This window comes from Equus przewalskii, chromosome 22 (genome assembly GCF_037783145.1).
Source record: "Equus przewalskii isolate Varuska chromosome 22, EquPr2, whole genome shotgun sequence".
Lineage (NCBI taxonomy): Eukaryota > Metazoa > Chordata > Mammalia > Perissodactyla > Equidae > Equus > Equus przewalskii.
The window spans coordinates 4351326-4367594 of NC_091852.1; the positions used below are offsets into that span (position 1 = coordinate 4351326).

Below are 16269 nucleotides of genomic sequence, written 5' to 3' on the forward strand. Positions count from 1 at the left end.
CACTGCCATAGCATGGCTTGTTGAGCAGTGTGTAGGTCTGTGCCTGGGATCCAAACCCGCAAACCCCAGGCCGCCGAAGTGGAGCGTGCAAACTTCACCACCACTCCACCAGGCCAGCTCTCAACCTGTACTTTGTTGTTTCCATTTCCCTAGTATATCTTTGCTGATTTTTCCACTAATACGTAATTTAATCTTTGTTATATTTTGTCTTCTAGTAATGCTGAAGGCCTGGGTCTTGTGTGGTTTTGTTTGTGCCACTTGTTGAAGTTTGTGAGGATGTGTGGACAGATTCGGATTCAAGTGGCTACCATTATACTCCAGACCAAGAATCTGACCTTCCTATCTTTAGTTAAATCTCTGCTGTGATACTAGCCGTATTAGAAGCAGGTCTTTTTCTCTCTGTGGAGTCACTGAGTCCAGATATCCAGCTTGTGATAGGGGCCTTCTTCAGGTTATTCAAGCTCCAGTTTAAACTTTTCTTGTCCTCCTCATCTGTTAAATGAGGATATTAGCTTCAACTGGAAAATTTTATGAATCTGTGATTCATAGTACATTTGATGATTGGGGCCTAAAATACTTTGTCTTTCTCTGTGACTGCACTTGTTATTGAGTATATTCTCAATACAACTTCGGCCTTTACTTGAATATTATTAGAGACCAGTGCCATTGGCTGTTGGTGTCACTGTGGCAATTTAATAATTTGATTGTCTGTATTCAAGTGACAAGATTGACCGTTCTTAGTATATTTGTTATGCACGTAAAGGTTTATCCTTTGGCTAATGACTAAATCAGTTACTCAAATATACCCTTTCTGTATCAGCTTAAGTAGGCTGTGGTCTATCCAGTTTGAGTTACTTCATTTGATTGATTTTTACTGGGACAACCTTTGTTCAAATGGTTTTTATTATAGTCAGAATTTTCAAATATACCTCCCTTCAGTGTGACCAGAATTAACTAGCATTTTAAAAGTAATATAAGAATACATTGTCTTTTATAAAATTGGAACACTTCAGATAAATCTCATGGGCCCTTTGACCTAAGCCTGAACCTTGTTTCACTATAGTTCCAGTATAGTTCCACTATAGTTAACCAGTGTTATGAGTTTTGTGTGTCTGGAGGAGGTTGAAGTTTCAGATTGAAATGGCTCGCTTAATCTAGGAAGAAATAAGGAAGGCAGGAATCTTTTATATGTACCAGTGAAATACTTGGGTTTCGAGTATAAAGAGATAATCTTAGCATACTTCCACTTTAAAAGAACTGCTTACTTAAATAGTGATAATAATAACAGCAGCTAACATTTGTTGAATATTTACTGTGTGCCAGGCCTTCTGTAATTGCTAACATGTATGATACTCTTAATCCACACGACAAACAACCCAGTGAGGTTGTTCCCTCATTTTACAGAAGAGAAAAGGGGGGCATAAGTGGTTTTATAGTTGCCCTGGATCGTGCGTCTGGTATGTGGTGCCATTGGAGTTCACGCCCAGGTAGTAGTCTGGTTGCAGATCACATGCTCTTCGTCACAATATTGTTCTATGTGTGAAAAAATTAGGTTAGTATTGGACTTCTCATCTGTGGCACTGGAAGCTAGAGAACAGCCAAATGTCTTTTGCAAAATCTGTCATTTGTCACTGCCAACAAACTACATCTTTATGTATGTAGAATTCAGAAAATGTGCTCCCCCTGAACCCTCTCTGAGGAAAATAAATGAAGAAAAAGATCTCAAGATAGAAGACTTGGAATTTATTAAATATTTTAAGTGAAAACGTTCTAAAGGGAGTGATCTGGGAGAAGCGAGAGTTGAGTTGTCCTTGTGCGATTGCTTAGTTATTTGATTTGATCGTATCAGAGAAATGTCCGTTAACCCTTACTATTAGATGGGAAGTGGGATAGAAAACTACAATAGAAAGCTTCCAAATGGTGGGAGAAGAAAGGAAATGTGGGGAAATGCAAACAAGACAGTAAAATAAGGTTAGAAGGAGAAAAAAACATTTAGAGGTAGAAAGAAAATAAGATGGAAGGAATGAGATGAAATGAAATGTGTGTCTGTCGTCACTGACTGTGAATGAGCTGAAATGTGCTCAAAAGTCAGTTATTGAAAGTCACCCAATTTAGGGGAGAGAGAGAATTAAATAAATCACAAAAATTGAAAATGAGTAATAGGGCAGGGATAAATTAGACAAATACAAATAAAAGCAAAAGTGGTAACATTAACGTCAAAGAAAAATTCAAGGTTAAAAGCACTGAATGGATGGTTTGTATTTACAAGTTGCAACCCTTAAAGAACCTATAAGAGTCACAAACCTTTTTCTTTTATTGAGATATAATTGACATGTAACATTATGTTAGTGTCAGGTGTACAATGTAATGATTTGATATTTGTATGTTATGAAATAATCTCCACAATAAGTCTAGTTAACATCCATCACTACATATAGTTATAAGTTTTTTTCTTGTGATGAGAAGTTTTAAGATCTGCTCTCTTAGCCACTTTGAAATATACAATATAGTGTTACTAACTATAATCACCATGCTATACATTACATTGCCATGACTTAATTTATTTTATAATTGGAAGTTTGTACCTTTTGAAAGCTTTCACCCATTTCGCCCACCCCTTATCCCCCTGCCTCTGGCCACCACTGATCTGTTCTCTGTATCTATGAGTTTGGGTTTCGTTTGTTTTTTTTTGGATGTCACGTATAAGTGAGATCATATGGTACAGTTGTGGGTTGCCTAATGGTGAGGGTGCATTCTGTGAAATGCATCATTAGGCAATTTTGTCATCATGCAAACATCATAGAGTGTCCTTACACAGACCTAGATGGTATAGCCTACTGCACACCAAGGCTAATCTTAGGGGACTGTCATCGTATATGTAGTTTGTCATTGAAACACCATTATGCAGCATGTGACTGTATTTCTCTTTCTCCATCTGGCTTATTTCACTTAGCATAATGCCTTCAAGGTCCGTCTATGTTGTCACAGATGGCAAGATTTCTTTCTTTTTTATGGCTGAATATTATTCCATTGTATATATACACCACATCTTGTTTATCCATTCATCCATCGATGGACACTTAAGTTGCTTCCTTGTCTTGGCTATTGTAAATAATGCTGCAGTGAACATGGGGTGCTTATATCATTTCGAGTTAGCGTTTTCATTTCCTTCAGATAAATACACAGAAGTGGAATTGCTGGATCATATGATAGTTTCATTTTTAATTTTGAGGAATCTCCATACTGTTTTCCATAGTGGTTGCACCAATTTACATTTCCATCCACAGTGCTCAGGGTTCCCTTTTCTCCACATTGTCACCAACACTTATTATTTCTTGTCTTTTTGATAATAGCTGGTCTAGCATGTATGAGGTGATATCTCATTGTGGTTTTGATTTGCATTTCCCTGATGATTAGTGATGTTGAGCACCTTTTCATGTAGCTGTTGGCCATCTGTGTGTCGTCTTTGGAAAAATGTCTATTCAGATACTCTGGCCATGTTTTAATCAGGTTGGTTTTTTGCTATTGAGTTATATGAGTTCTTTATATATTTTGAATATTAACCCCTTATCAGATATTTGATTTGCAAATATTTTCTCCCATTTGGTAGGTAGCCTTTTCACTTTGTTGGTCCCTTTGCTGTGCAGAACACAGACCTTTATACAATACAACAATAGCCATAACTATACGGCACCCACATAGGGAGAGCAAAAGTTCCAGGAAATACAGCTTGATTAGAAGACAATTACTGTAAGAATTTAAAATACCCCTTTCAAACTTTGACGTGTCAAGAAGACAAAACATGAGCAACAGTATGGAGAATTTGAAGAATAGTCAACAAGCTTGATTTTTGGATTCGTTAGGATCCCATGTTGAGAACATATTTGAAGATGTGCTTCAGTCAGCTGAGAGTAAATTTTAAGAAATTTAAGATGTGAGATAGAAGAAATGTTGAAACTGATCTGGGACTCCAGTGAAAAGAAATAACAGGATGAAAGCTGAGGAGCATTCCTCAAATTAGAATTGGAAGTTAGTGGGATCCTGTAGTTATACCTTAAAAAAAATGAAATGGATTCTAAGAAATGATATGATTAAGACACAGAGGGCCAGCCCGGTGGCGCAGCCGTTAAGTGTGCACGTTCCACTTCTCGGCGGCCTGGGGTTCACTGGTTCGGATTGCGGGTGAGGTCATGGCACCACTTGACATGCCATGCTGTGGTAGGCATCCCATGTATAAATTAGAGGAAGATGGGCATGGATGTTAGTTCAAGGCCAGTCTTCTTCAGCGAAAAGAGGAGGATTGGCAGCAGTTAGCTCAGGGCTAATCTTCCTCAAAAAAAAAAGAAAGAAAGAAACAGAAATGGTAAGGATATGGGGTAAAAAGGCCCATGTATCTTCTCTCATAGAAGGATAAAACAACAGGAAAACTATGCAAAGTCATGCTACAAATATGAAACAAACCAAATGTCACATGAGATGGAGTATTTGATGATGTGTATGAAAGAATATGTTTGAACTAGACCCTGGAAATACTTTATTTTGGGGGCGTGCACCTTGGCTTTGCATTGAGCTGTATTTCTGGAATCTTAGTGTAAGTACTGTTGTTTTTCACCTTTTACTGTCTGCTTTATAGAAGCAGCACAGGAAGCTATCTTCCTTAGGTTCATGAAGCATTTAAAACTGTTTTCATATTTTGTTACAGAGAAAATTTATTGGTTATTTAAAAAAACCAAGAGATTTTGTAGATTTCATTGTGACCCAGAATACTAGTAGAAATCAACAGATAGTCAACAGAAAATCAATACTTGGGGCCGGCCCTGTGGCCAAGTGGTTAAGTTCTCGGGCTCTACTTCGGTGGCCCAGGGTTTCGCCGGTTGGGATCCTGGGTGTGGACGTGGCACTGCTCATCAGGCCATGCTGAGGCGTTGTCCCACGTGCCACAACTGGAAGGACCCACAACTAGGATATACAGCTATGGGGGGCTTTGGGGAGAAGAAGAAGAAGAAGAAGAAGAAAAAGATTGGCAACAGATGTTAGCTCAGGTACCAATCTTTAAAAAAAAAGAAAGAAAATCAATACTTGGAAATATGTAGTATTGTTCCTGAGGAGAAAATTTAAAACTGATATAACAAATTATCTAGAACTATGCTGTCCAATATAATAGTGACTAACCACCTGTGGCTGTTTAAATTTAAATTAATTAAAAATTTGAAATTTACTTCTTTAGTGGCACTAGGCTCGTTTTCTGAGCTTGATAGCCGTGTGTGGCCCGCGGCTCCGCATCGGACCGTGCAGATCCAGAGCTCCTTTCCCTTCTGGCAGGAGTTCACTTGGACAGCTCTGATCTGGAATGTGCTGCAAGGGAGCACTCTTTATAGGCTTAGGGGACATAGAGGTACTGGGATTTGGAAGGAACTTGAAAGCCTTTAATAACTTGCATTATTTAAAATAACAAAGACTGAAAATAAGTTAACTAAGTACTCAAGAAATTAGAAATACAAGAAAATAAAAGGAAGTAGGAGAAGAGAATTAATTTTAAAAAATGCTGAAAACAACGAGATAGAAATAAAGTAAAACATAGAAATAACCAAAACTGATTAATAAAAAGTAGAGGTTCTGATCAGACTACAACCGTTGAAAAGGAAGTTAAAAATACACGAATTTATTAGTCACTGTATGGAGATGGTATTCCAGCTGAATTATATTTACCATTTAAAAAATAGCTTGTACTTGTATTTTGGGGCTGGCCTGGTGGTGTAGTGGTTAAGTTCGTGTGCTCTGCTTTGATGGCCTGGGGTTTGCTGGTTCAGATCCTGGGTGTGGACCTACTCACCACTCATCAAGCTGTGCTGTGGCAGCATCCCACATACGAAATAGAGGAAGATTGGTACCGGTGTTAGCTCAGGGACAATCATCCTCACCAAAAAAAAAGAAAGAGAGAGATTGTACTTTTATTTATTCCAATAAATGGTGGACATCTTTTTAATGTATTTTTCTAAAACTAGTGTAATCTTATACCAATACTTGGTAAAAGTAAGTTTTTAAAAAAAGGACAATTTTTAGATGCAAAAATTCTAAATGAGATTTTAGCTGCTTTAATCATATACTATTAAAAGAATAGCATTTTCTTGGACTGCAGAAATAGTTCACAATAGGAAACCTATCAATATAATTTATTGCATCAATAGATTAAGAAAAGCCATGTGATTCTATCAGTGGATGCTGAAAAGGCATTTGATAAAATATTTAAAACACTTAGGTGTAATACGAATTATGGAAGAAACTGCTCCAGTTATGGGATAAGCATAGCACCTGCCACCGAGGGCTGTGGCGAGGGTTTAATCACGTGACATGTAGAAGTACTTAACAGCAGTGTCTGGCACATGGAAATTATGCAGTGTTTAGTTCTTTATATTGCTTAAACATGATAAAGTGAATTTGCAGAAAAAAATTGGCAAATATTGCATTGAATGGCAAAACATTTTGATTGAAATTATGAACAAGATAGAGTGGTTTGTTCTTACTACTGTATTCAGAATTGTTTTTGAAGTTGTTTCATAAGAGTAGGAAATGAAATAACTGATATAAATACAAGAAGAGGAGATAAAATATTTTAAATTACAGATATTTACATACCTAGAAAATACAAGAGACTACCAAAGACTAATAAAAATACTCAGAGATAAGTTTAAAAAAATGGTTCTGTAGCAAGAAAATATCTTTAAATTAGAATTTAAGGAAAGTCAAACCAGATCTCAATAAAAATTATCAACCTTTCTAAAATGAACATATGAAGTTCACTAATTCCAGTTAGAAACCCAGTACATTATTTTATGAAATTGGATAAGATGATTTTAAAGTTCATGTGGAAAGTATATTTCTAAAACTACCCAGGAAAATATACCATATATTTAATTCTATTTTTGTTAACAATCTCCCCACTCCCCGCTGTAAACATGTATTTGTGAGGAGAAGGGTGAGGAAGAAAACAGTCGTGCCATTTTGATGCTATTTTTCTCTTAACCTCAGTGTGGATGGGACTCCATGGGGTGCAGAGGGGTGATCATATACTATGTCTTTATGTATTTTTTGACTCTCTCACTTGTTACAAGGAATATATATTCCTTGTTATTTTAGTTGATCTGATATAGGAAAGATAATAGAAAAAAGTGTAGTGAGTTTTCACTTATTAAAATTGTAATCCCATTTTAGTTAAACTGGAAATAAAAGTGTATCATTGACTGACTTAGGAAATTTTAAAGAAATTTCTCTGATTGCTTTTTTATACATAATAAAAAAAGGTATTTTCTTTTAGCTTTCGTGAACATTTGGTGTTTTCTACAATGGCAAGATTAATTTTCAACTCAAAAATTCTGAAAAGCATTTTCTCTTTTTTCTCTTTCTGTCAAAGGTATGCAGCCACTCATGTATTCAGTTCAGGAGGCGTTAAATGCCAGACCATGGTGGATTCGTGTGGGGACTGACATTTGTTACTATAAGTAAGTATTCTGAGAATAATAGGACAGCAGCTTACAGAAGGGAATATTAAATTCCTTCTATTTAAAGATAAAATGTAGAGTTGTCATTGCATTCTTTGAGTTGTGGTGATTTGCTTTAGTATGACATCTAACAGAAAGTCCTTTAAAATCTGAGATCCATTTAGGGGGGTATATTTAGTAGAAATAAAATGCGTTCTGTAGACAGACGTACTTAGGTCTAAATCTTAGACAGCTCCACCACTTAGACAGCTATGTGTCCTCAACTATTTTAGCTTTAAAACTCTGGAAACTTTATTAAATGTAACTGAAAATAGAAATTCTAGGAAATAATTTGGAGTGGCTTTTGTTGTTGTGATAATATTATGTGTACTTCTTATCTTTTCTACACACAAATGTTTATCTCATTTTTATACAGTTCAAGTCTGACTTCAAGGGGTGATCTCCTTATTGAGTTGGAAATAAGTGCTAGGAATCATTTATTGCTTCAGTGGAATAATTAAGTTTTTCTTCAGCTTCATGTTGAAGTGATCTAGGACCACCACATGCCTTGCTTCCCATTTTTACTGTCTCTGTGTGTAATATGTTTCCAGATAACTTCCACTGTTGACTGTACTTGGCCTCCCCGTTTCTTCTGTGCTATTAATCTTAATGCTGACATTTTTGTTTAGTGGATTTTTACCTTTTATATTGTGCTTAATTACACTAATGTTTCTTCTTTTTTGGTTTTATCATTAGAAAAATGCTTCTAAGATTAAACTGTTCTTAACAGTTTATGATGAGGCTTTGGAGAAACTTAAGTCTTCAGTGCTGTTACTTTCTGGGAAAGAAAACGTCCAGTGGAGTTTATCTCAGTAGAGGTTTCCGCAGTGCGGATCTGCACAGTGCTTGCTCAGGTTTTGGCAGAGTGGTTTAGACTGTCAGAGGATGAAGCAGTGTTTTTCACAAAGTATTATTTCTTTCATGCTTCTCTCCCTTTGCACAGGAGAAACCATCAATCCATGAATACCTTTCTTTTTCACGTTGTCAAGTGAATGCTCATAGCATGACAGGGTATTCTGTGTAAGGGTGATGGCAAGGATCTTCATTCATTTAGTTGAGTTTTTGTTTTTTCTTTTGGCTGCTTCTAGATCTGGAACTGGAATTCAGGTCAATTCAACAGACATTTATTAACTATTTTCTATGTAACAAGCACTGTTCTAGTTGCTTTTCTGAAGCCTGAAATCCAGATAGTGAGGATTAAAATCTACTGTTTTTTGCATTGTGTCTTAATCTTTCACGTTAACAAAGTCCACTCATGCCTGTTTATCTCATCTGTAAAATGAGAATGAGACTGCCTTCCACCAGTATGTGAAAGAGTATAACCTGTAAACTTCAATATAGCTATAATGTGGTGGTATAAATACCTTTTCAGTTAGATGTTAAACTTTTGGGTGAAAAGAATTGGCAGGGACTAGTTCTGGAACATACTTTGCATTTTCCACAACCCTTAAGCAACTATCATTCAAGATACAGTGGCTAAGTTGATGCAGACTATATCAGTTTGCTTATGTGCAAACTTGAATGTGTATGTATGTGAATGTGTGTGTACATAAATAAATAATCTATAGGTTGTTGCTTTTCTTTAGTTTGTGGCTTAAATAATACAAAGTGATTTGAAATTTTACAAATTAAATTAACAGACACAGCATTTTTAGGTCATCATATGTCAGTGGTATTTGAAGTCTGGAAAGTAACATGTAGTTTTAAAAACTTTTTATTATGGAAATCTTCAAACATTTACAAACACAGATAATAAGATAATGAGGCCCCATGTATTCATTACCTGGTTTCAACAACTATCAGCACATAGTTAGTTGTGTTTTAGCTATACTTTCACCCCCACCTCCTCACTGAATTTTTAAAGGCATTTCCGGATGTCATATTTATTCATAAAGACTTCAAAGATCTTTTTCTTTAGAGATACATTTAAGGCAGTCTAACCACAAAGCCGTTTTCACGCCTAAAGAAATTCCTTAATATGATAAAATATATAGTCAATGTTCAAACTTCCCCAGTTATCTCATAAATCTTATTTTATAGTTGGTTTGTTTCAGTCAGACCAACCAGGGATCACACATTGCGTTTGATTTTTGATGTCCCGTAAGACTCTTTCAATTTGTAAGTTTCCTTTTTTCCTACACATCATTTATTTGTTGAAGAAACTGGATCATTTGTCTTGCAAGATTTTCCACATTTTGGATTTTGCTGATTGCATCCCTGTTTGTAACAAATTCTTCTTTCTCAGTTCTTATAAACTAGTAGTTAGATCTAGAAGCCTGATCAACTTTGATTTTTGGCAAGAATACTTCATAGAAGGTGCAGTGAATTTCTCTTGTATCACATCAGGAAACACATCTCATCTGGTTATTTCTTTTTTTGTAATCTGAAGATTGATAGTGAATTTAGGTTTTTTCCCTGATGCATCCACTATGAAGGTGTCCATCAGCTTTCATTTAACGGTTGTAGCAGCCATTCATGATAATTGTGTAGATCCAGTAATGTGTATGGCTAATGAAGAATGAGATTCTAAAATTTTTATTGATGTGTAGAATATTAGCTTTAATTAGTAAATTTAGAATTGAAAAGTAATGATTTTGGCTGATAGCAGTTAACTGCTTTGTTACTACCAAGGCTATGTTTTACAGAGTATTTAAGTTAAACTTTTACCTACCATGGTTTTTCTCTTTTTTCCATGAAGTTCTGTTTAATAAAAATAGCAAGAAAAGTTAGAATTTTCATGTAGATGAAATCAATATGTTTTGTGCTTTTCTATTACAGAAATCACTTCTCAAGAAGTTCAGTTGCTGCAGGTGGGCAAAAGGGGAAATCCTACTACACAATTACCTTCACTGTCAGTTTTCCACATAAAGATGATGTGTGCTACTTTGCTTATCACTATCCATACACGTATTCAACTTTACAGGTGAGGACTCATCAAGTTGTATTATGACCATTATTGTGTTATATGCATGTGTCCAATCATTGAAAAATTGCTTTAATTAAATCTCTCAATAAAATAAGAAAATGATCCAGTGCTGAAGATTTTAGAAAACAATATTATATTTGTTGAAAACATTAAAGGGAGTAAAATGAGAATGTAGTCTTTATTTAATAGAAATAGTAAGGAAATTTGATGTGATTTTACTCTCCATCTTTGTGTAGAAATCTACTGTTCTTTAAGATTCTGTGCTTTACAGATTTTAACTAGGTGATATTTCCACTTGTTTAACGAGAAGCATTGAATCTCATAGAAAATATAACAGTAGAAAAATGAAGATGTAATTTAAGCTTTCCTGTAGGGACTTCATTCTTTTTTAGTGGTTTTATATGGAGTTCTAGAAACAGATTCCTTAGAATATGAGGTATAAGAGTTGTTTTGTGGATTCTCTTGAGATTTTTGAATATTTGCATTGTAAAACAAACATAAATGAATTAATTCAAGTAATTACTGTGCTAGATTTATTCTCAGAACAGAATGTCTGTCCTAATGATCAAGGATCAAGTTACCCAGAAAGAAATTGGAGCACTATGATTACAAACAAGCTTCCAAATTATTAGAGAGGGGAAAATGAGAGAAAGTCGATAGAGCAGGAGAGATCTCAGGGCTGAGAACACTCAAGGAGGCTCACATCATTTTAATAAAGATTACAACCTGCAAGAAAGGAGTAATTAGGTATCTTTCTGTGCTGAATAACACGGCACCAGAATACATAGTGTTGTTATTTACAGGGTTACGTGTTGTTGTTCTTTGCTGACGTTACCTTTTTGATATATTTTGAATTCCTTTCCTTTCTTCCTATTCCACTACCACGACCATTTCCAGGCATCACCATTGTTTCCCACCTGGACTTCTGCCAACCTCTCTGACTGGTGTCCTAGAATTCACAATTCACTTTTACCGCTTTCCTCTTCATTAGTCTTTTTTCTATGCTGTAGCAAGAGGACTCTTTGATGGCAAATCTAATCATATAAATCCCCTGCTTAAAGCTCCTTAGTGATTTTTCCTGCCATTTGTATGAAGTCTGAGATTCTTACCATGGTTCATTCAGTCATTTCCATGTTATTTTACATGATATTTGTCATAGTCACATACTATTTGAACTATTATTTATTTAATGTTTATCTTTAAATAGACCTTAAAATAATTCACTCTTTAAAGTTTATCCTCATCCTAAGTTAATAGCTATGGAATTAATTCACAGTAAAATACATACCTATTAATTTTTTTCTTAGATTGTCCACATATCTCTTAATCATCTCAGTTGCCAGTAGTACATATACTATACTTTGGGAAGGACTGGTCTACAAGGCCCTTCATTCTGGGTTAAATTCTCTCTATCTCACCCTTTCTGGCCTAGCTATAGTGAATCTTTTTCAGTTCTTTAAAATGCCCTTCTTCTTTCTTGTTTTGTGATCCTCCTGTTTACCCCTCCTTCTGCCTGCGGCCCTCTTCTCTGTCCTCTCACTCATCCTTGGATCTGAGTCTAAATGTCGTTTTCTCTGGAAGGCTTTTCCTTACTGCCCAGACACAGCCCGGCTGCCCTCTCTTGTGTGGCAGCTCTCACAGCACTCTAGATTTCCCTGGGGTGGGCTCATGTGTTCACTGTTCCGTCCCCAGTGGACATGGTGCCACACAGTGAATAGTGACGATGTCAGTGAACAAAGGCAAAAGTTGGGAGACCAACTAAGTCTCTTAAAATACGGGATTGAACAGTTTCGTTTTTGTGTATCTATATGCTAAAACCGTTAAAACTGTGTTTTCAAAAGACGCATTTAAGATGTTTAATGATATGTAATCATACTTATGAATATATGTATGTGTGTATACATTATTAACTGATAAAAGCAGGTTATAAAAACTCATGTAATTACAGTTTTGTTTATAAACATTGGCATGTGTTAGTAGTAATGTAGGTGATGCAATTATGGGTGTTTTAAATTTTTTCTTTCTACTTTTTGTGTCTTCCAGACATTTTACAATGAACCTGTATTAATCTTGAAATCAGGATAAGTTGTTAAAAAATCTTGTGCTACACAATTCTCATTCTGCCTATTTTAGATTGCTGTTGCAGGTCTACAGTCACTCACAATTTCAAAATTCAGAAGGCTTTGAAAACCGAAAGCTTTTTCATAACCCATTTGGCAGCAAAGCCTGGCCTGAAGTGATGTGAGCTTATTTAGCATATTGATTCCACTTAGAATGACTCTTCATGTGTTTTGCTGCAGAAATAATAATGTGCTCGTTCCAGGCTGCCGCTGCCGAGCCCGCGAGTGGTGTTGCATAGTTAATGTTGTATGCTCTGTGTCTGTCCTCTTTTCTCAAGTTCCCCAAATACTGACATTTGAACTACATTTGGCCCCCTAAAGTTTTCAGGGAAGGGATTAGAAATCTGATTCACTTTTAGTTATGTGGAGATCTGGATGCATTTATTTCTGTTTATCATAGGGAATTTATAAATGATTGTATACTTTGCTTTTAAATTTTTATCAAGATGCATCTTCAGAAGTTGGAATCAGCGTACAATCCTCAGCAAATCTATTTTCGGAAAGATGTGTTATGTGAAACCCTATCTGGAAACAGCTGTCCCTTGGTGACTATAACAGCAATGCCAGAGTCTAATTATTATGAACATATCTGTCAATTCAGTAAGTCTGTCTTCCTCACTCAAAATACCGGTCATTCTTACTTATTTTTCTTTGCTTCATATATGTTTTCTGAGGGCAGTAATACTAGGAATAGGCATCGGAAGTCTTGGGTTCTAGTCTTGGTCCTGTTACCGCTTGGCCCTGGGTCTATTTCTGGGCCTCAGTTTCCTTGTCTTCAAAATGAAGGAGCTGTGTGAGATGACCTCTGACGTATCTTTTGATACTAATATTCTGTGGTTTTTATCCTTAGAAGTCATACCCAAAGTATAGTAGAACACGTTATTTTAGGAGTTCATGTAATAATACAGTCAACTTAAAAATTGACAACTAATTTTATTTATAAATTAAGCCTTCAGAAACCTATCAAGTGTTTTGATGCTAACACTGAATAGCTTCTTGTTTTCTTTACCATTTATGTGTGTATATATATATATATATATATATATATATTTTTTTTTTTTTTTTTTTTTTTTTGCTGAGCAAAATTTGCCCTGAGCTAACATCTATTGCCAGTCTTCCTCTAATTTGTATGTGGGTCACCGCCACAGCATGGCTGACGAGTGGTATAGGTCCATGCTAGGGATCCAAACCCGTGAACTTGGGCCAACAAAGTGGAGCGTGCTGAACTTAACCACTATGCTACTGTGCTGGTCTCGCATACCATTTGTATTTTAAAAGTTGCCTCAAATGTACAGCTGTGGTAGAAAAGATAAGAAAACTGCTCTAATTTTTATAAGAAGATAAAGTATTTTCAGGAAAGGGAAAGAGCTTGCTGTGCATGAAAATAGTATGGGCAGGTGAACTGAGTGTTTATTTTGTAGACTGGTAAATCTAAATGTATAGAAAAAAAAATTTTTCTTTGTGAATATCTGAGCAGGTATACCTTTTTTTCTGTGCCTAGCAAGTGAGTATAAAACAGGGATAAGACTATATTTTCCTTCTTTTTCCCATGACTTTATGAAAAATAAATTTATATTTAAAACTTTCCCAACTACTTATTCTTTATAAAACCAAGATTATGTTAAAGAACTAATTGTATATGTTACTTAATTATAGGGAAATACATAAGTGACTCAATACTGACTATTGTGTTATGTTGATATTCTGGACTCCTTTGGGACATGGCTTTTGTGGGTTTCTGTCTGTTTCCTCTGTAGGGGCCCAGTGCAGGGCTGGGATGGAGCAGGTGCACAGTGAGCTCTGCTGTGAATTTATATGAGAATTCACAGTTCTAGTTGTCTAGAATTGAGTAGAAATATTTCTAAAGCCCCAAAGTCAAACATCATGCCAACTTTCAGTCACTGTTCATGTTAATTTGAGATTTTGTGTGTACTTTAGGAAATCGCCCTTACGTCTTCTTATCTGCTCGGGTACATCCTGGAGAAACTAATGCCAGTTGGGTAATGAAAGGAACATTGGAGTATCTCATGAGTAATAACCCTACTGCTCAGAGCTTGCGAGAATCCTATATTTTTAAAATTGTCCCTATGCTAAATCCAGATGGTGTCATCAATGGAAAGTAAGTTAAGCAATAGTTATAGAAATATTACAGATTATTGTGGCTGTCCTGTATGAACTTGTTAAAATAGCATCTAGGTTAATTTGGAAAACAAATCTAGTGATTTTTCTAGAGCAAAGAAATTTTTGGTGGGGAATTCATCTAAGATAAAGTTTTAAAATGAAAATATATTTTGTATATTTTGAGACATTCTCTATTCATGAGAATATGATTTCATAAAATGCATGCTTGCTTGAGTTGTTTTAGAAAAATCACAATGTCAGGATATGAAAAAGATTTTTAGCATGTCCTATTATATTCTTTCCTTTTTTTATTTGTCAGTGGTATGATCTCAGGCTGTTCTAAGATTTAAAATCTTCTGGGATCTCTTTCCACTGATACAGAACATTGTCTCCATCTGCTCTCCTCTTCCTCATATGAGGAGGTGTAGTTTCTGACAGAAGGAGTTCTTTAGCCTGGAAATACTGGAAGATAACTACTCTTTAAGTGGAGATGGCTTGTAGTTAGTACAGTTCCTTTATTGTGGCGATTAGACAAGATCTCTGTAGTGCTCCTGGAAGGTGGGACTTTGTCTAGCTCTCATGATCATCTCCAAAGTTGAGAATACTGTGTTTTATTTATTCAGTGAAGGTAGCAGGAATATTTCTCATATTTTAGGAAATTTTTTTTTTTTGAGGAAGATTAGCCCTGAGCTAACATCTGCCGCCAATCCTCCTCTTTTTGCTGAGGAAGATTGGCCCTGAGCTAACACCTTGCCCATCTTCCTCTACTTTATATGTGAGACACCTGCCACAGCATGGCTTGATAAGCGATGTGTAGGTCTGCACCCAGGATCTGAACTGGCGAGCCCTGGGCTGCCGAAGCAAAGCACACAAACTTAACTGCTATGCCACTGGGTCGGACCCTTAGGAAATTTTCGAATTAAAAAATAGAATAATTTCTTTTTAGGTAGTATGTTATGGTTATGGAACTAAAATGAGATTTTTATGTCTAGTTTTAATTCAGAAATATATTGACCAGTTGGGATTCTGTTCATGTTTCTGTTATCACCTTCTTATTCTTTGCTTGAATTTTTGCTCAATGGCTTTAATTCTTAATACCTACAATTAAATGAAAATGTATTTGAATTTTTACAAGAATGTATACTTTTCATATACTTATCTTTCTTAGAAGGAGGTCTCAGATAGCACTTTTACATAATAACTGTTACAACCAAAATATGGAATGTTAGTCTAACATTGATTATTATATAGTTAGAATGGAAAATATGACTATTAATAAATTCTGTACAGTATTGAACAAAACCTCAGAACTGAGAATTAATTTTTTCTGTAGCTTGAAAATTTTGACCTATAAATCTGAAAGCTTACCATGGTTAAACACGTGTAACACAAGATCTTGCATACAGCCAATGTTTAATAAATATTTATTTAAAGACTATAATATGCATTCTGTTGAGCCCAACATCTATACCTATTTGAAATATTTAGTGGAATAGAATCATAAATCAAGTGTATGTATAAGAGTTTATTGGTACCAGTGTTTGTCTGTCATTGTGTTTACATA

At 35.5% G+C, this 16269-nt stretch overlaps 1 protein-coding gene across 13 annotated transcripts in view; it reads left to right on the forward strand.

Annotated features, from left to right (window-relative positions):
• The window catches only part of AGTPBP1 (ATP/GTP binding carboxypeptidase 1), a 175626-nt gene that overhangs the window by 133929 nt on the left and 25428 nt on the right, over positions 1 to 16269 (forward strand). For all 13 annotated transcript variants that reach the window (XM_070590601.1, XM_070590590.1, XM_070590589.1 and 10 more), the window contains 4 exons: positions 7412 to 7499; positions 10317 to 10461; positions 13031 to 13184; positions 14523 to 14703. In XM_070590601.1, coding sequence (XP_070446702.1) covers positions 7412 to 7499; positions 10317 to 10461; positions 13031 to 13184; positions 14523 to 14703 — 568 coding nt within the window. The remainder of the gene's footprint in view (positions 1 to 7411; positions 7500 to 10316; positions 10462 to 13030; positions 13185 to 14522; positions 14704 to 16269) is intronic.